This window comes from Acomys russatus, chromosome 17, assembly GCF_903995435.1.
Source record: "Acomys russatus chromosome 17, mAcoRus1.1, whole genome shotgun sequence".
NCBI lineage: Eukaryota > Metazoa > Chordata > Mammalia > Rodentia > Muridae > Acomys > Acomys russatus.
Genome location: NC_067153.1, coordinates 43,027,948 through 43,048,196, shown reverse-complemented (window position 1 = coordinate 43,048,196; position 20,249 = coordinate 43,027,948). Strand labels below are relative to the sequence as shown.

Here is a 20,249-nt window from a genome sequence, read left to right as displayed (position 1 = left end):
AGAGAACCATCTACAAGGACTCCTGGCTCTCTCAAAGAGCCCCCACGGACACTAGGAGGCCAAAGATAACACACCCCAGCCTGCTCAGCCCTGTGAAATTGCGCAGTACTAGCCCTCCTCTGCATCCAACTTGCCCCTGGCAGCAGGTGACTTTCCATCAGAGGCCGGGTTCCGGCGCCCACCCTCCGCAGTGCTCTTGGGCTCCCGGTAGGGGTTTTCCAGAAGGTAGCGGAACTGGTCGTAGTTCTTGAGCAGGTATTTGGGAGCATACATGTGCTCGCTGGGGTCTGCCGGAGGATACTCCTGCTGCGTGCCGTCAAACCATCCCCCCGTGCGAATCAAGCTGCGGATGTAATTGAGGTCCCTCTTGTCCTCATAGTCACCCCAGCGGGGGAAGTCGCCATTCTGGGCCGACACAAGCTTGAAGTAGATGCCCTCGGGTGTGAAGCACCAGGAGCAGTGCCAGCCCGCAAAGTGCAACGGGCTGCCAAGAGACCACTGCACTAGGATGTGGCCAGTGCGGTTCTCGTACTGCCGGAAGTTGGGCATGGTGTAGTACTGGCGGCGGCGTAGGCGGATACCGTCCAACCCATATACCGCCTGCAACATGTCAATCGTGCAGCCTGACACCACCTCCAGGGTGCCTGGTTGCTTCCAAAAGAAGCCATACAGGGACTTGCGCATGTGGAAGGCGAAGGGCTCTGTCCAGCCATCGTAGAGCTTGAGGAACAGCACGCCATCCCGTGCGGGGATCTCGTCCGCATCGTCGATGATAAAAACGTCATCGGGCCGCAGGTTGCGCAGGCGGGAGACACCATCCTGGGTGAGAAAGGTGCGCAGGTAGTCATCTGCGATCCAGCCATCCTGACGGCCACCAGGTGGGAAGTGGTCCAGGAAGACGTAGAGCACCTTATGGCGGATGTACTCAAAGGTGCCATTGGTCAGCATCTCTCGGAACTTTAGTGGCCGAGGCTCCCCATAGGCGGTGAAGTTGGATTCACACACCACGAAGGCGTCCACCACGTCGCCCAGCTCGTGGAAGCGAACGTCCAACAGGTCGAATTCGTGGTTGATGTTGATGGCGTTGATTACTCGCCTAGGCACCTCCCTGGGCACCAGGCGCTCCTTGGTGGGCAGGTTAGAATACTGCACCACAGTAGGTACCCCGCAGCTGGGCCCGTGCCAGCCTGGCAAGCACACACACTCAACCCACTTGCGCCTAGTGCCCCGGCTGCCCTGGCGCTCCCGAGCACTCAACACATGCCGCATAGGCCTCCGAGCAGGACCCCGAGCCGAGGAGCCCTCAGCCACCTCCGGCTTCTCCTCTGTCCGCCCTGAAGAAGGCTTCTCCAGCATCCTGGTACCTGGTTTGAAGCAGACACCGCCGGCTTTGGTGCGCACAAAATATTCGGTGGTGTCCTCCGGCAACACGAAGTCCATGCGGTGCAGTTCCTCGGTGGCCTTACTGGGGTACTGTGGCTGGAGCAAAGGGGAGTGGGAGTAGAGTGGGGTCCGCAACAGGTCGGGGCCACCCGGCTCCGAGCTAGCCTGGGGAGTGACAGGGGCATTGTTCCAGAAGAAGCTGGATACGAGGTTAGGGCTGAGAGAGGCCAGTTCTCTGGGGAATGTGACGTAGGATAAGGTCTTAAAGAAGTGCAGGAAGGAGATGAGGCACAGGCCAGCCATACAGAACATGAGAAAGAGCTTGTAGCGTCTCATCTTCATCCTGCAGAGAAGGGAGAGAACAAGACGTCAGGGCAGCCTGAGGCTCCTGTCCTAGGAAGGGGACTTGAGGAGGAAGCCTAGCTGCAGTCACCTGCACTAAGTCACCCCCACCTTCTTTCCTTAAATGTTCCCTGTCCTGAGGGGTGGTGACATGCCTTTAAGACCCAACAGTTGAGCCAGGCGTGGTGGCATATGCCTTTAATCCCAGGGCTCGGGAGGCAGAGGCAGGCGGGATAGCTGTGAGTTCAAGGCCAGCCTGGTTTACAAAGCGAGTTCAGGACAGCTAAGGCTAACACAGAGAAACCCTGTCTCAAAGGGGAAAAAAAAAAAAAAAAAAAAAAAAAAAAAGATCCAACTGTTGGAAGGCAGAGGCAGATGGCTCCCCATGAGCTGGAGGTCACACTGGTCTACATAATGAGTAGATACCCAGAGTTGTGTAGAGAGACACTGTCTCAAATAAAAGTTGACTGCCAGGCATGGGTGCACACCTTTAATCCCAACACTTGGGAGGCAGAGGCAGGTGGATCACTGTGAGTTCAAGGCCAGCCTGGTCTACAAATCTAGTCCAGAATAGCTAAGGCTACACAAAGAAACCCTGTCTCAAAAAGAAAAGAAAAAAAAAAGAAAGAAAAAGAGTTGACTATATCGAGCTGTAGCGATGGCTCAGAGGTTAAGAGCACTGGCTGCTCTTCTGAAGGTCCTGAGTTCAATTCCCAGCAGCCACATGGTGGCTCACAACCATCTATAATGAGATCTACTGCCCTTTTCTGGCCTGTAGTTGTTACATGCAGGCAGAGCACCGTATAAATAATAAATAAATATTCTTATTTTTTTAAAAAAAAAGAAGAGTTGACTGTACCAAGCCCCCTATGTTCCCTGTTCCCACAGCCCTAACTGAGACTCCATCACACCTCACCTCTCTAGAGACTGCTTCTCCGCTTGAAGCCACACTCTGCTCCTCCAGGATAGACTTGGCCCCTGGAGCAAGGGGAAAACTGTCCTAGAGGGTGACAGGCTCCAAGGGGTAGAGGTAGGGTGTGGAGGAGCAGCTGCCAAGCTGCCCGGGGGCGTGCTGATGCCCTAGGGCTACTGCTCCTCCTCTCTCTCTCTCTCTCTCTCTCTCTCTCTCTCTCTCTCTCTCTCTCTCTCTCTCTCTGTCTCTCTCTCTGTGTGTGTGTGTGTGTGTGAGAGAGAGAGAGAGAGAGCTGTAAACATATCTACACATTTTGTTGTTGGTTTGGTGTGGTTTTTTTGTTTGTTTGTTTTGAGACAGGATTTCTATTATTAGTTCTGACTATCCTGGAAATTGCTATGTAAACTGGCTGACCTTGAGTTCAGAGATCCGCCTGCCTCTGCAGGTAGAGATCTAGGTTAAAGGCTCTTGCTCCCCGCTGCCACAACACCCAGCCCAACTATTGTCTTAAGCTAAAATTGGGTCAGAGTTAAATTTTTCTTCTCTCCCTCTCTAGATGCTGAAAGATCTCCAACTGAGGAAGGGGACTCTGAGCTCGGATTATTATGAAATTCCTTTCCTTTGTTTCTTTTCCTAACTTCAGCCTCCCACTGAGGCTGAAGAAACTGCTTTATCCATGCTACCTAATAGTAAGGGTTTAAAGGTCCACCTCGACTCTGTGGGATGTGTGGATCCCACTGAGATTTGTTCCGATGGGAGCTGAGCTCCCCTTATCAGGGAGCTGGGTTCTCTTTAGAAGCAATCGCATGAGCCAGGTGGTGGGGACACATGCCTTTATTCCCAGCAGGGGCCGGCCTGCTCTATAGAGTGAGGTCCAGGCCAACTTGGTCTACAAAATTCCAGGACAGCCCGGGCTGTTACACAGAGAAACCCTGTCTCAAAAAAAAAAAAAAAAAAAAGAGATATACTGGGGTCCTACTCCACTCTACAGGGGCTATAGGTTACTTAATATACACACACAACAATAACAACAACAAACAGACCATTATTTAGATGGGAGAGGAGGAAAAAAGTCCCCACAAAACTCTGTCTTCTCAGAATGCATGTCACGCTAACCTTGATCTTCTAGGTCAAGGTTAGAAGGGAATCAAAGCGCTCTCCACCTTAGTCTGCCTTTCCCAGGTGGCTGTGGGATTTCTCTGCTGCTACATGTTGCACTAACTTTCCCTGTTTTAATTCTTTTTTTTTTAAGTATTTATTTATTATTATGTATACAGTGTTTTGCCTGCATGTACATCTGCAGGCCAGAAGATCACATTATGGATAGTTGTGAGCCACCATGTGGTTGCTGGGAATTGAACTCAGGACCTCTGGAAGAACAGACAGTGCTCTTAACCTCTGAGCCATCTCTCCAGTCCTTGTTTTAATTCTTTAACAGAGAAACAAACCCAACCAAAACTCCTAGACTGAAAAAAAAACAAAAACAAAAAAAACCTCCTAGACTGTAACAATGCCACAAATCTAAAATGAACACATTTTATTTGGTTTTGAAATAGGGTTTTAGGCTATAGGTAAGTCTGGCCTTGAAGTTGAGGCCATCCTGTTGCCTCAGCCTCCCAGTGAGGAGATTACAGGAGGGAGCCATCAGATGCCAGCAATCTTATCATTTTTAAAATAAAGTAAGGCTCGAGGTGGTAGTACATGCCTTTAACCCAGCATGGGACAGCCACTGTACCCCCAAAAGAAAACAATAGCCAGGTATAGTGGACCACGGCTTTAATCCCAGCATTCAGGAGGCAGAGGCAGGGCAGGTGGACCGCTGTAAATTGAAGGCCAGCTTGGTCTACGTTATGAGGTTCAGGGCAGGCAGGGCTATACAGTGAGACCCTGTCTCAAACAAACAGCCAGGCCTTGTTGGCCCACCCCTTTAATTCCAGTACACAGGAAGCAGAAGTGGGAGGGTATCTTTTAGCTCAAGGTCAGCCTGGCCTACATAGCAGTTCCATGCGGGTCAGAGCTACACAGCGAGACCTTGACTCTAAAACAAAACAAAGCACACAACATCATTAACAACAAAAAAATCAAAAAATAAATAGACCGGAGCAGACAGATCTCTGTGAGTTCAAGGCCAGCCTGGTCTACAAAGCAAGTCCAGGACAGCCAAGGCTACACAGAGAAACCCTGTCTCAAAACAAAAACAAAAACAAAAAACTTTCCATGTTGATAGAAATAGATCTTCAATTTCCTTCTAAACTCCACAAAACACTCCTATCTTTGTTTGTTTGTTTGTTTCCTTTGTTTTGCTAAATGAATCATTGTATTCAGAGACAGGGGACCTAATCACTGCCTGGTCACTGGTCCCACTTAATCTCTCAGTTAGCTGCTGGCTGTAGATAGAGATGTTTGCCTACCTCTCTTCCCTACAACTTAGCCCAGGCTTTACCTTTGGAACACATGTATTTTACTAGATGGGTTCCAAAGACAGGACAGGTGGGCCCTCCCATGCCTCACTCAGCCTCTGCTCTTTTACAATTCACATCCGACACCCACACGGAACTATTAACTGAACTCCACACTTTACTTGGATTTTTTTTTTTTTTTTTTTTGGTGGTTTTTCAAAACAGGGTTTCTCTGTGTAGTTCTGGCTGTCCTGAACTCACTTTGTAGACCAGGCTGTCCTCAAACTCACAAAGATCCACCTGCCTCTGCCTCCCGAGTGCTAGGATTAAAGGCATGGGCCGCCGCCCCTGCCACCACTGCCACCTCTCCATCCCTGTTTACTTGGATTTTAGGCTGTTATTTTGGTGGGGTTTTGGTGCTAGGGGTGCAAGCCGGAGCTCCAGTATGTGAGGCGAGCATTCTTTCCACACTCCGAGCAGAGAATGTAAGCCTTTCAGAGAACTAGACTGTGGCCAAGCTTGTGAGGGAGAGCCTGGGATAGAAGAGAGCCTAGCCTTTGGCATCGTGGGCCTTGCTTCAAAAAATTCCTGTTAGGGCAGAGGCTGTAACTCATTACAGTGCCTGAGTGTACAAGGCCTGTGATCAAACTCTAGAAACTCAGAAAAAGCAAAACATTCCTTTCTGCAACTGGTTCTCATGGTTTTGGTCCTTTTCCCGACAGCCGACAGCAACAGGCGGAACAGACAGAACTGCTCTTGGATGCTGGGCAGGGGAGGTGGGCATAGGGGAGGGTGAGCTTGCACGCCCTTGATCCCAACACTCTGAGAGGTAGAGGCAGGTGGATCTCTCTGTAAGTTCGAGGCCAGCCTGGTCTACAAAGTGAGTTCCAGGACAGCGAGGGTTATACAGAGAAACTATGTCTAAAACACAAAAGTACCTGTCTCAAAAAAACAAAAAACAAAACACACACACACACACACACACACACACACACACACATAAATGAACAAAAAAATAAAGATATTTAGCAAGTGCCTCACCATTCTGAACCTGTCTTCATACCTGGGACCTGGGCATGGAGTTTCCAGTGCACAGTGGGTATACGAAAGCTTTCAAATGTTCAAGTGCTCCAGGGTGGAAGCCTATAAGCCGATCCTCACTTATCTGTGTAGTCCTAAAGCGAAGTGTGCTCAATCCAGAGCAAGCCATCCCTTCTGACAGGAACCTGGTATAGTGCAGGGACCTGCTCAGGGTTACATGGCCATCCTCAGTGGCATCACTACAAGAGGGTCCCTGAGCAAGCAAACAAGGAATAGTCTACCTGCTAGTCCTGAGAGGCCAGGAAAGGCCAGTACTAGAGATACAAGGTGTCCTTTTGTTTCCAGTTTAAATGCCTGTATCCTCAGTTGCCTGCCTAAGAGGGCCCTGCACCGCTGACCACAGGCAGGGAAGACAGGGAGGGTAGGAGCCTGACCTCTCCTAAAAATCAGCTATCCCTGGGCAGAGGCGGAGCTATACCACATGTTTGAGGGAAGAGGTCAGTATCCCCAAGTGGGGGGAGGGCTCATTCCTTCACATTGTACCCCAGCCCCATACTGGAGAAGCAAGGCCAGTTATACGGGGCTATCAGGTAGAGCAGAAGGGACCAGGCCTGATGAATGGAAGACAAGTGTTGCTTTGATCCCACTAGCTCCAACTGGGAGTGTGTCACAGCTCTCAAGGGAAAGGTATCCTGGCAATCCTGGAGCTTAGGAATACCACAAAGTCACAACTGCTCAATTTATTGGAAAAGATACAAGAAAGTGGCTGTGTTGGGATACTCTCATGTGCACGGTGTGTAGAGGTTGCATTAGTTTTTTTTTTTTCTTCAACAATTTATTTATTATGTATATAAAGTTCTGCCTGCATGTGTGCCTGCCCCCTGGAAGAAGGCATTAGATCAGATCACATTATAGATGGTCGTGAGCCACCATGTGGTTGCTGGGAATTGAACTCAGGACCTCTGGAAGAGCAGTCAGTGCTCTTAACCTCTGAGCCATCTCTCCAGCCCTGGTTGTATTGTTTGTTGTGTTATTTGTATTATTCAGGTGCTGGCTTCTGTACCAGCAGAGGCTTGGAACAAACCAGACTTTGGAATTGTTATTTTTATGAAGAATCACCTGTCTTAACATTTTGTGACCTTTCTTCTCCATCACATTCTGACTAGTTTAATAAAGATTTGAGTGACTTACAGCAAAGCAGGAGAGGATAGGCGGGACTTCCTGGCAGAGTTAAGGAACTCTAGGAAAGAATGGGGGTGGGGGCAAGGGAGGACATTGCCAGCCGGACATGAAGGAAGAATCAGGTGGCAGAATTGAGAAAAGGTGACAAGCCATGTGGTAGAATGTAGATTAGTATAAATGGGTTAGTTTAAGTTATACGAGCTAGTTGGTACTTGAGTGGGGCCTATGAGCAGTAGGGGAACTGAGGCCTCAGTGCACCCCACAGGTGGTGGGGGACTGCTGTTTCGGGCTTAAATGAAACCCCAGTCAACACTAGGAGCCAATTCTGATGCAGACACACAAGGGTCTCGTTTATTAATTGTTCTGCTTAAGCTGGACCCACACTACCACCAACACAGCAGGTCAGGGGTAAGTCCCAGAGCTTTTTATAGATTGTAGTGAGCAAGAAAGAAAGCAGGTAAGTGGGTTTTTTTTTTTAGTTTGGCAAGCGTCCTATTGATTATTTCTTGAACTAATTGATATTCCATCCGGTACAAGTCCGGTATCAAACCACGAATGATTAACTTCTAAGGAATAGTTCCTGAGAAATCCGGAGGAGTGTTTGGATTTTTAGTACTTTCTTATTCTCCAGCTAATTGGCAGTTCTATATCTTTGTGCCAAGTGTATCTTTGTGGGTTTCCCAGATCCGGAGTTCAAGAGTAGGTCACCCAAATACAGAAAAATGAAAGTTTTAAGCAAAACCGAGTTACTTTGGTCCATGAGGACCACTGCGGGAACACATGCCAGCCTAAGGACCAATGGCCAGGCAGACAGTGGTGAGAGACAGAGGTTAGTGGAAGACAGAGCCCTGGAGCTGGAGACATGGCGGGCAGAGCAGAGCCTCATGCACAGAAGTTTCGTTTCTTCTGGTCAGCGGCTATGCATGCCAAGCGGTGGGAAGTTCCGGGTTAGGGGAGCGACTGGGGCAGAGCCAGTAGCCAGTGCCATGTGCCAGCCGAGCTGCAGAAGGTGCCTGCACCTACAGAGGGCGGTGGAGCGGAGAAGCTTGGTGCAACAGAAGGCACACCAGCAAACGTTAAAAAAAAAAAAAAAATCACATCAGCTGCAGACATGTGGAAACGGGGGCTGTGGGGGATGGGAGGTATGGGGTGGGGTGGGGAGAAGCTGAGAAGTCGTCAAACTTAGTAAGATACCTGGGAAGTCCTTAAAGAGAGTGTTAAATGATATTAAAAAGAATAACACAGGCTGAAGAGATGGCTCAGCGGTAAAGAGCACGTTCTGCTCTTCAAAAAGCCCTGAGTTCAATTCCTGACAGCCACATGGTGCCTCCCATCTATACTGGGATCTGATGACCTCTTCTGGTGTGCAGGGGTACATGCAGATAGAACACTCATACATAAAATAAATAAATCTTTTAAAAACGAAAAAAGAATAACACACGTAGGGATGGGACATACCATACACACAGGGCTTTAGGACCCTATGTGTAGTGGTACCTTAGATAGTTTGAAAATAGAAACAGAAGCCGGGCGTGGTGGCGCACGCCTTTAATCCCAGCACTCGGGAGGCAGGGCAGGTGAATTGCTGTGAGTTCAAGGCCAGTCTAGTCTACAAAGCGAGCCTAGAACTGCCAAGATAACACAGAGAAACCCTGTCTTGAAAAAACTAAAAAAAAGAAAGAAAGAAAGAAAATAGAAACAGAAAATGAAAAGATAAATAAATTGCTTAACTAAAATTGGCTTGGGCTGGAGAGATGGCTCAGAGGTTAAGGGCACTGCCTGATCCTCCAGAGGTCCTGAGTTCAATTCCCAGCAGCCACATGGTGGCTCACAGCCATCTATAATAAGATCTGGTGCCTTCTTCTGGACTGCAGGTGTATATGCAGGCAGAGCACTGTGTATGTAATAATAAATAAAAATAAATGCATCTTTAAAAAATAAAATAAAATTGGCTCAATACTGATTTGATTACTATCATTCTGCTATTTCATATTTTATTCTTTTTTTTTTTTTTTTTTTTTTTTTGGTTTTTCGAGACAGGGTTTCTCTGTGTAGCCTTAGCCATCCTGGACTCACTTTGTAGACCAGGCTGGCCTTGAACTCACAGCGATCCGCCTGCCTCTGCCTCCCGAGTGCTGGGATTAAAGGCGTGCGCCACCACGCCCGGCTTCACATTTCATTCTTATTTATTTATTTATTTTTGTTTTTTTGAGACGGTTTCTCTGTGTAGCCTTGGCTGTCCTGGACTTGCTTTGTAGACCAGGCTGGCCCTGAACTCACAGCAATCCACCTGCCTCTGCCTCCTGAGTGTTGAGATTAATCATATTTTATTTTTAGTAGACATAGTGTCTTTCTATGCTCTCTCAAAGAAAAAAGCTTCAGAGATACAGGAAAAAGAAAAATATAAAAAGTGGATTGATAAGAGAGAAGCCTTATAAGAAAAATTAAAAAGACTTATAAAAAAGAGACAGGGGCAGGGCTGGAGAGATGGCTTGGAGGTTAAGGACACTGACTGCTCTTCCAGAGGTCCTGAGTTCAATTCCCAGCAACCACATGGCGGCTCACAACCATCTATAATGTGATGTGATGCCCTCTTCTGGCCTGCAGGGGTACATGCAGGCAGAGCACTGTATACATAATAAATAAACCCTTTAAAAAAATAGAGAGACAGGGTCTTAAGACAAGAGCCTACTAATGAAATTGAAGGTCAGCCAAAAGTTGTTTAGAAAGCCAACTTTAGCCAGGTGGTGGTGGCGCACGCCTTTAATCCTAGCACTCAGAAGGCAGAGGTAGGTGGATCTCTGTAAGTTCCAGGCCAGCCTGGTCTACAAAGGGAGTCCAGGGCAGCCAAGGATACACAGAGAAACCCTGTCTCGAAAAACCAAAACCAAAAACAAACAAACAAACAAAAGTCAACTTTAGTTCAATCCAGTTACTATACGACAAATACCAGCAGACTATAGACACTCCTAAGGTTACGAAGAATTTGGATAGCATTGTGTAGAAATGTTAGGTTTAAAAATTTTTAAAGAACCTATCACTTCATGTGGTATGCATTCATCCTACATGAAGCAGATATTAAATTCTTGGGTGATTCAAAATAGATCAACCCCCCCAAGACTGGAAAGATATGACAAAAGCAATATTAGAAGCTGGTCCTCAGTTACAACGGAAGAAAAAAAGCTAAGGAGTAAGAAGAGAGAAAGAAGGGGAGAAGCACCAGTACTTCCCAAGATCAGTCGCTAGGTGAAGGTCAGTATGCTGAAGCACACATGCAGGTTGAATATGATAATGCCATCTTGGCACTTGGGACAAGGTTAAAGAAACAGGAAAAAAGGCCCCCTAAAATGTCATTGCCCCAGATAGCAGGAAGCAATTTTAAGAGAATGGCATCTTATTCCCAAGAGGCAGGATGGATGATAGATGTTTGGTGTTGTTTGTGGGGGGACGGGGAGGAGGGTTGCAACTTGTCAATGTTCTTGGTCAGGGAGAAAACACAGTAAAGCAGGTCAAAATGAAGAGAATCTGGGATCATTTTCTTTCTTGTTCCCTCCTCTATCCATCTTTCTCTCCTGTCTGATGTCAGGGAAAATGGGGAAGAAGGGATGAAAAAGGGGGTAGACATAGGAATAATAGAATAAAAGGGTAGATCATTGAGTCTTTTTTTTTTTTTTTTTTTTTGGTTTTTTGAGACAGGGTTTCTCTGTGTAGCCTTGGCTGTCCTAGACTCGCTTTGTAGACCAGGCTGGCCTCGAACTCACAGCGATCCACCTGCCTCTGCCTCCTGAGTGCTGGCATTAAAGGCATGCGCCACCACCGCCCGGCTGAGTCTATTTTTAAACTAAAGAACATAAACAAAACAAAACAAAAACCAGCCAGGCACAGTGACACACTCCTGTAATCTCAGCACTTAGGGAGGCAGAGACAGGCAGATCTCTGTGAGTTAGATACAAACCTAGTCTACAAAGTGAGTCTAGGACAGCCAGGGTTACATAGAAAAACCTTGTCTCAAAAATAAAACTAATAAATAAACAAACTAACTAAAAAGCATCAACAAGTCAAATATTTTACAGAGGTATGGATTTTTTGTATATTGATAAAAACTTGAGCTTACAGTTTGTTGCAAAATTGTGTGTGTGTGTGTGTGTGTGTTTCAACTCTTTTAGTTGTTGTGCCTATACAACTCATTTTAAAACGTAATGTGAAAGCCGAGTGTACTGATGCACACCTTTAATCCCAGCACTCAGGGAGGCAGATGCAGGCAGATCTCTGTGAGTTTGGGGTCATCCTGGTCTACAAAGCAAGTCCAGAAACAGCCAAGGTTACACAGAAAAACCCTGTCTCAAAAAACAAAAACAAAAAAACGTAATGTGAAGTTCTAGTCCTTTTGAAAGCTACTATTACAAACTGTTTAGGATAATTAAGAAATGCAAGTTAGTAGTCAGTCAATCAAACTTGTGGTCCTTATAAGTAATACTTTAATTACAGAAATAAGCTTTATTTAGCCTTCTGTAGCTATTTTCAATTATTTATTTATTTATTTATTTAGTATACAACATTCTGCCTGCATGTACGCCTGCATGCCAGAAGAGGGCACTAGATCCCATTATAGATGGTTAAGAGGCACCATGTGGTTTCTGGGAACTGAACTCAGGACCTCTGAAAGAGCAGCCAGTGCTCTTAACCTCTGAGCCATCTCTCCAGCCCCAATGTTTTTGGTCTTAATCAGATAGTAGATAGTGGGAAATAAGCAACATTTGCCTATTCAGATATATTTTAGATAAATAGACAGTCTATAAACACTTCAGAATCTACAGATTATGGCATTTAAGATGTTTTTTACTAACTAAAGGCTTTTCATGAAAGTGAGACATGTCTGTTTCTGGCAGCACTTCAAAAAAGATGACGGGCATTGAAGAACCTCCACATGGAGTTTGCTTCAAATGTGGCAAAGAGAGCCACTGGACAAAAAGTTGCCCATGCCTCAACTGCTGACAGCATGCTGTCCGAGCTGTGGACTGACTGCCCCAATCTCTTTTCTATTTGAGAGCTTACTTAAAGAGAACGCAATGTGTACCCTGACCAAGCCATCCACCACAACAACCTCCTGCAAAGAGAGTACCTTGGCCAGTTAGGACAGCATGGTGAGTGGTAAAAGGATTAAAAGCTTCAAGTAGGCCGAAAGTAGACACCAGGGAGGGTTGACTTGGGTGGACTGTTGCTGAGGAGGGAGGAGGAGAAACAGAAGTGACAGGAGAGGCAGAGAAGGGCCTGTGGATTGAGGCCAATAAGGGGTAGGCCCCTTAGCATGATAAAAAATAGTGGAGGAATCATCTGGTTTGGGCTTCATAGCTAGGAGGAGATGCTTACGCCATGTGGTCACCTTCAATCATAATGGGAGTGAAGTCACATGGCAAAATCCATCCTTTTTCCAACTTTAGCAAAGGTGGCTGTTAGCCATGTGGCTGTCTCCATCTGATGCAGAGACAGCAGCTAAGATGGCAGCAAGCCATATGTTTCCTATAGATTACCTATGTATAGATTTTTTTTTTTTTTCAAGACAGGGTCTCTCTGTGTAGCATTGGCTGTCCTGGACTTGCTTTGTAGACCAGGCTGTCCTGGAACTCATAGCGATCCACCTGCCTCTGCCTCCCGAGTGCTGGGATTAAAGGCATGCGCCACCATGCCTGGCTTTTTGTTTGTTTTGTTTGTTTGTTTGCCTATGCATAGATTTTTAACTGTCAACCCCAGTATTACAAGTTTAAGTTAACTTTTTACAGATTTTCTAAAAAAGATTTATTTCTTTATCATGTACACAGCATTCTGGCTGCATGTACCCCTGCAGGCCAGAAGGCGGCACCAGATCTCAATTTAGATGGCTATGAGCCACCATGTATGTGGTTGCTGGGAGTTGAACTCAGGACCTCTGGGAGAACAACTAGTGCTCTTAATCTCTGAGCTATATCGCCAGCCCTGATTTTACAGATTTTAAATCATGCTCATACTTACAAATCTTGAGATAAAGTTTATACCTTAGCAAAAGTTTTAGAGAGTTAAACCGAAACCAAAAGAGTGTGAGATAAGTAGCAACAGTGCCCACTGGGAAGAGTCTATCTCTTTATTTTGTTTTTCTCACCTGATATGGGATTGAGACTGTGGAGGAAACCTTTAAGCAAGCACCGTTAGGTTCAAAATATCTATCCCATATTAGGTGAGGCACCTGGCTATATGTGACAGAGAAAGGTCCTGAATAATATTGGGATCTAGGGTGCGGTTAGGCGGCCATTTGGATTGGTTATCTAAAAGATTTTGAGGCCAAGTTTGACTGCAAAAACAAAGAACTTTGGAGCCTTTCCGATGGGATGCCAGGTGCAGAGTGGCTTACACAGAGCTAAAGTGAGCTATGACTCCTCTGGCAGCGACAAGCACAAACCATGGCAAGGAAGGGAAGGTCCTGGGTGGTAGAGAGGACTTCTGTGGACTGATGAAGTCAACATGACCCAGCTGCTCTGGGGATCCCAGGTCAGGTTGGCTGTTGGGGTCTGGATACATCTGGCCAGATGTGTTCAGAGGATGGTCTCACCTGTGCACAGGACTCTCCTCTGACTTCCTCGGCCTCTGGGGTAGGACCACTTGATCAAAGTCAAGTTTGCATCTGGGAATTGTGGGACTAAGCATCTTTCTCTCATCACCCAAGCTTAGAGGAGTCTCAGAAGTACGTGGTCATCAGCCCCGGGTCCATATGACAGTGTCTTCAGTTAATTCTACAGAATCAATGATGGCATTGATGGAGTTCCTTCTGTCCACCAAGTTGAACCCAAGTGAGATGACAGAGCCCACGCAGAGAACATTCAAGACCATATTTTCTTGGACTTCTTCATTCATAGCTTCATGTGTTTTATATTCTCTCTCTCTCTCTCTCAATCTTTATTTTGGTCACTGCCTCAAAAACACTCTTTGAACTAAAGCAGCATATATGTGAGGTGGGATAAACAAGTACTTGCCCTCAGGGCCTCAGCTAAGTCTCTCAGCCTTCCAAGAGGTCATTATGAGCATGGTTTTCCCAGATGAGGAAACACACTTGGAAAGACAAGACTTCCCCCCCCCCCCCCCCCCCCCCCGCCAAGCACTATGACCGTGAGTGAGTCATGGCTACAAATGACTGCAGGTCCCCAGGCCAACCTGTCTCTCTCAACAGTACATGTGGCCTAGGTATGCCTAACACTCAGGAGCACACTGGGCCTGTTGTGATGCTTCTGCCTCTGTCACCAAGCTTTACCGGGACCTGTCACCTCACATCAGCTACTACCCTGAGTATGCCACATGCACAGCCTCACACGATCTTCCCAACACAAAGCCTCTACCTGTGTCGCCCCGTTATATAGATGAAGGAACAGTAGCCAGAGGGATGAACTAACGTGTACACTGTCGAACATGCCTGGCCAAACATGAAAGGGCCAATGATGGCATTTCAGCCAGTGGGAAAGCTCTTGAGCCCTTTCCATCTGCTAAGTTGAACCTGAGTAGGATGACAGAATCTATCCAGAGAACATGCAGTGGGCAGGCAACCACGGTCACCTTAGCCCATACCACTTGGTCAACCCCTGAGGACCCTCAGAGATACACCCTGACTGAGGGGAGCATGCTGTCAGGGTGGGGTGGGTCCCACAGTTCCGTGCAGGATAAAGTTCTGACCGGGGAAGTAACAAAGTAGACATAAAGGACAGATGGATACAGGCACAGATTCATGAGGTGGCCAGACAGGCTCCCTAAGAAGTGGCCTGATGGGTCAAATGAATGAATCACTGGATTAAGAAACACCAGGAGGCCCGGCTCAGTGGTGCACACCTTTAATCCCAGCACTTGGGAGGTGGAGGCAGGTGGATCTCTGTGAGTTCGAGGCCAGCCTGGACTACAAAGCGAATCCTAGACAGCCAAGGCTACAGAGAGAAACTCTGTCTCAAAAAAACAAAAACGAAAAACAAGATAAGGCTGTTTTGTTACATGTAAATTAGGTATCCCTGGTGCCTCTAACTCCTGGCAGGTGCCAGCTACCCTATCTCAAAAGCAGAGTCGGGCCTCTGGTGTGGAGGCCAGACAAAGCCTGAGCCTGCCGAGGCAGGTATGAGCTGAGGAATGACGCCCAGGAGACCTACCCTGCCTGCTGCATCCTGCCCCTGGGACTGGGCCTCTTGGCTGAATAGGTAAAAGCATGGAGATGAGCTACATCCTGGGCAGAGGTGTCAGTGGGACAGGAAGTACGGTCCAGGGAGACTTCTTCTTCCTCATCCATCTCTCCCTTTCCTCCTACACCCTTTTCTTTGGCTTTTATTGGAAGGTGGCAGGAAGCTGATAAACCCGAGTCCCATGGCGGTTGTGAGTCAGGTTCTTCAGACAGATGGATGGGTCGATGAGAGAGGGTAGGGGGTATTGATTGGGCAAATTGGCTCATTTGTCTTTGGAGGTTGGTTGATGGGGCGACATGCCTCTGACAGAGACCCTGGTAGGCAGCTGTGTGGTCCAGTCCAAAGTCTTAAAGGCCTCAGAATTAAGGAAGGTTGGTGTGACTCCCAGTCCAAGGCTAAAGGCTGAAGAGTTCAAGAGCCACTGGTGTGAATCCCATAGTCCCGAGGATAGATTTCTGGGGCCCAGTGGCAGAAGTGCCCCAATACTGGGACACAGAAGTTCACTCTCTGCCTTTTTGCTTGCTCTAGGCCCCCATCCCATTGCACAGCGTCCCCCACCCCACCCCCGCTGACACTGAGGGCAGACTGTTTCTAGACACACAGAAGTCATGCATGGCCAGGTGTTTCTTAATCCTGTTAGGGTAACACCCAAAATTATCCATCACAATGATCCAGCCATGACCTCAGAGTCAGGATCAGCTTGAGTCTGGCCATTACCCTCCAGAGGCTGTGACCAGATTCACACACACATCAGCAACTCTAGGACACAGCCACTTGGCAGGTGTCACTGGGGGGGGACACAAAGGTGGCTGTGGAGCTCTCCGTGGTCCTGAGCTGGCCTAAGCTGATCAGGGTCCTAGTTAGGACCTGGTGTGTGCCCCTTGGCTGGCCTTGTCCTAGCTCCTGCTAACTGCCCTTTGCTATAGTTCAGCTATTCAATGACCTAACAGTCACTCCCCTATATGACACCCAATGTCCCTGTCTCCCTCCCTGTGCCTTGATGCCTGGATCTCTGGTGTTCCCAGCTCTGGGCTAGCAATGAAGTCTCCAGTTCTATCTGGAGAAGGGACAAGATTCTACCACAGTAGAAAAATGGAAAGGCCAACAGGCATACACAGTTATTGGGGTCTGTATGCAGTAGCATGTGGAGGTAGCCCAGGTTACCTCAGACCCCATCTGCAAAACCCAGCTTGGAAACACCTTCGGGGATCCTGCTTGGTCCATCTGCCTTGGCTTTATGCTTACCTTCCATCCCATTCTAGGCTTGCACAAGGTCCCCTAGCACTCTGCCCGCTTCTGGGAGCAGAAGAGAAATGCCTGCAAGCAGTCTGCATGTCCAGCAGTTCCTGAGGCACAAGGCAGGCCTGTGGCTATAAAGGCCAGATCCGTATACTGCCTGTGACCTCAAGGAGTTTCTCCACCTCCCTGTGCCTTGGTTTCTTTTTTCACTGCTCTATGGAGAGGGCTAGGGAGCCCACCCAGGCACACAGTAGGTGCTCAGCGAGTCCCTGGCTTTCACTGTCACTGTTAAACCTGGCAATTTGGTGCTATGACTTACCTGTGTGCTCTTAGGCAAGTTTGTCTTTCCGAGCCTATCTTCTTGGGTAAAAAGATATTATTGTCCTCTTTGCAGCCTTGTGGGCGACCCAAAGAAGCCATGGTGTCGAAGCATTCTCCAAGGAGCCTGGTACTGGAGGCTCCTCTGTAAATGCCTGCTTTGTTGTGCCTCCTGCCAGACAGCAGGACACAGATGTCCCTCTGAACATGCCTTGTCCTGACACACTTGGGTAAAGGACCAGAACAAATGGGGGCTGCTTACCACTGGCGACTGATACCATCACCCTGCAGGCTCATTTGAGTGACTCAGGAGGCTTTCAGGACCTGGGGACAAACCTTGAGGCATCTCTCATCTCCGCTTTCAGCTTCCAAAGGCTCTCAAGTGGAAGTGTTGCCCAGTGTGTGGGGCAGTGGCTCAATGAACAAAGTGCCACACCAAGCGTGAGAAGGTAAACGTGATGCCCAGCATCTATGTGATTAAGCTCCTCGTCCAGCCACATGCCAGCAAGAGAATGAAGCTGATGGAAGCCAAGGCTGGCCAGACATCCTCTCACAGCTAACAGGATGATCTGCACACCCACTTGGGAGGGTGTAGGCTGGGGTCCTGCCCCAGGGTAAACGCAAATATCCTGGCTTGGAAAGCCATGGCTACCAGGCCTAATTCCCAGATATTACCTCCTGGCTCACCTAGTGGGAAAGAATCTCCAGGGAAGATGGTGTAGTCAAGGCTGTGAAGGAGACCAGCATCCTTGGGTTCTCTGCAAATCCTGTTCGCCATGAGACAGCTGCCACTGTGCCCATGTGTGGGTAAAAAACACCAAAGTGAAGAAAGCTTACACAAAGGGCAGTTTTTGCTCCAACCAGTGCTCAGGGGAGGTGGATGCCCAGATCACCTGGATCCCATAGAGGTACCCAGCTCTGGGGCCGGGTGTGGTGGCGCACGCCTTTAATCCCAGAGCTTGGGAGGCAGAGTCAGGAGGATCTCTGTGAGCTCGAGGCCAGCCTAGTCTACAAAGTGAGTCCAGGACAGCCAAGGCTACACAGAGAGACCCTGTCTCAAAAACAAAAGAAACAAACAAACAAAACAAAAAAAGAAAACAAGACAGTTATCACTTACCACAGCCTTAAAATCTATGCCAAGTGTCAGCTAGGGACTTTCTGCATGTTTTCTCCTCACAACTATCCTCAGATAAAGAGCTTACCCTCCCATTTTACACATAGGGAAACTGAGGCACAGAAGAGTAAAACAGCTGGACTCACTCCTCTGGGCAGACTCACTGCCCTCTAGGGCTTGAGACCCACATGGCTCCCCGTTAAGTGGTTGGGAAGGAGGCAGCCCTTGGCCACAGGCTCCAGGGGGCTGTGAGCAGGGTCAGCCTGGTCAGCTTGTACCCAAGGATGACCCACACGGCCAGCCTTAGTGCTGTTCAACAGTACTTCCTGTGACAATGGAAACATACCCGGCCTACACTGTCCAATACAATAGCTACTCGCCACATGTGGTTACGGAGGAACTTGAACCTGACTTTGGCAACCGAGGGACAGAGGGACAAACTAATTCTTGTAGCACTAGGGGCTACAGCACTGAAGCTTGCAGTAGATTGAATTAGAGAGAACGGAAGGAAGTCGGGTGGCACCAGCTCTACTAAGAGTGGGGGGAGGGGCAGATGAGGGAACAGCCAGTCAGGAGGAAGGGGACCAGGGACTGAGGACTGCTGTGATAGGCCTGAGGGTGCTTTTGTTTGGAGGAATGTGGAGTTTGGGTTAGAAAAGCAGCGGGATGCTTTAAGCACTGCTTAAGGGTCCATACTAGTCGGAGCATGGAAGACAGTGGTGCTGTGGGTGAACTGAGCTGTGGGGCCTGGCTCCAGAGGTGTCAGAGAAGAAGACCTTTAGCACGTGCCCCAGAGACTGCTCTGGTGATATGTTGGTGAAGACTGGCTGCTTTTTGCCCTTGCCCAAAAGATCTGCCTGAGGCTAACTTGAAGAATTTTGGATTGCTTTGGCAGAGGAAATCTCAAAACAGCCTTGCATCAATTCAGCTGTGTGGTATTAGTGTTCACTCTTGTGCAGACCCATAATGAACCAGTGCAAGCTGAGCAAGGGAAAACAGAAAATGTACAATTTGAGGGGAAAAGGGGGTACTAGGAAGTGGAATGGAGCTGTCCTGTATTCAAGGAGATAAAAGATTAAGGAAAATCCTGGGGGGCTAGATCGATGGCTCAGCAGTTAAGATCATACTGTCTGCTCTTCCAGAGGTCCTGAGTTCAATTTCCAGCAACCACATGGTGGCTCATAACAATCTATAATGTGATCTGAGTCCCTCTTCTGGTGTGCATGTGTTCATGCAGACTGAACATTGTATAAAAATAAATCTTTTTTTTTTTTTTTTTTTTTTTTTTTTTTTTTAAAGAACAGCGTAGGTCCAAGCATGGTGGGCCACACCTCTAATCCCAGTACTCAAGAAACAGTGGCCAGGGAGGCAGAGGCAGACAGATCTCTGTGAGTTCGAGGCCAGCCTGGTCTACAGATCAAGTTAAGCAGTGAAGAAAATGATGGAAAACAGAAAGCTGATGAAGATCTAACTGAACAAGGAGGCCATGTTCCAGCCCCAGGAAGCAGCAGAGCTTGGCAGCTTTGGGCAAGTGGTTCTGGCTTTAGAGTCAAGGCTAGAAGGGGCAACAGAATCTCCCTCTGTGACTAAGGAAAGTCACCGAGGCCAGGCATGTGTCAGGGGTGTCCCTTGCATGGGGGTCTAGAGAGGCCACTGCATGAAGGGGAAGCCTGGATAGCCTTGGAGGCCCAAGATATTAGAGACGGCAAAGTCATGAGAAGCCTGCTGAGGAGAGATGCTAACAGGGAGTGGAACCAGCGCAAGAGGAAAAAGTGTGTTGCAGTCAACAAAGCTGAAAGGAATTAGATAGCTGAAGAGTGTTTCGACATCAGACACGGAGCTGCAGAGTTTGGGGTTTGCCCAGCTGGTTTTCCATCTTATTTTGGTTCAGTATTTCCTCACTATGCCTTCTTTCCTCTGTTTTGGAATGGTAATGTATATCCTGTGCCATTATGTGCTGGATAGTGTGTGTGTGTGTGTGTGTGTGTGTGTGTGTGTGTGTGTGTGTGTGTGTGATGTGGTTTTTTATTTTGATTTCACAGGGGATTACTATTAGGAGGTTGCATGAGTCTCAGAAGAGAGTTTGGAGTTTGGACTTTTGAACGGGGTTGAGACGGTGACAGTAGGAGGAC

At 47.9% G+C, this 20,249-nt stretch overlaps 1 protein-coding gene across 4 annotated transcripts in view; it reads right to left on the bottom strand.

Annotated features, from left to right (window-relative positions):
• Positions 1-20,249, bottom strand: part of Mgat3 (beta-1,4-mannosyl-glycoprotein 4-beta-N-acetylglucosaminyltransferase) — a 39,867-nt gene continuing 19,618 nt past the window's right edge. For 3 of the 4 annotated variants that reach the window (XM_051160018.1, XM_051160015.1, XM_051160019.1), the window contains exon 2: positions 1-1,726. In XM_051160018.1, the coding sequence (XP_051015975.1) occupies positions 109-1,725 (1,617 nt within the window). In that variant the 5' untranslated portion in view covers position 1,726 and the 3' untranslated portion in view covers positions 1-108. Of the gene's footprint in view, positions 1,727-6,078; positions 6,209-20,249 lie in introns of those variants that run through there. The other variant, XM_051160017.1, reaches the window with a different exon arrangement.